The sequence below is a fragment of the Pterocles gutturalis genome, unplaced genomic scaffold (genome assembly GCF_000699245.1).
Source record: "Pterocles gutturalis isolate BGI_N339 unplaced genomic scaffold, ASM69924v1 scaffold19912, whole genome shotgun sequence".
NCBI classification, from domain to species: Eukaryota; Metazoa; Chordata; class Aves; order Pterocliformes; family Pteroclidae; genus Pterocles; species Pterocles gutturalis.
The window spans coordinates 22547-22778 of NW_010113264.1; the positions used below are offsets into that span (position 1 = coordinate 22547).

The 232-nt window shown below is 45.3% G+C and overlaps 1 protein-coding gene across 1 annotated transcript in view; it reads right to left on the minus strand.

Annotated features, from left to right (window-relative positions):
• TNFRSF4 (tumor necrosis factor receptor superfamily, member 4) overlaps window positions 1-232 on the minus strand; it is a 3046-nt gene continuing 2814 nt past the window's right edge. The window contains exon 6 of the mRNA XM_010074435.1: window positions 1-68. Coding sequence (XP_010072737.1) covers window positions 1-68 — 68 coding nt within the window. The remainder of the gene's footprint in view (window positions 69-232) is intronic.

Here is a 232-nt window from a genome sequence, read left to right on the forward strand (position 1 = left end):
TCAGTTTTTGATGAGACTAGAATTGGAGTCAATTTGTTCTTCCTGGACAGGAGTGCGAAAGCTCCTTCCTCCTGAAAGACAGATAACAAAAAAAAAATACTGTACAGAGTAGAAAGGGCAGGAAAAGGGAAGCCAGGCACCTTTCAAGTTTCATGGACGACCAGGCACCTGTGAATGACATTTGGGTCAGTGCTTGTCTTTCCAGCCAGCGCTAGGAAACACCAAGTGTAGG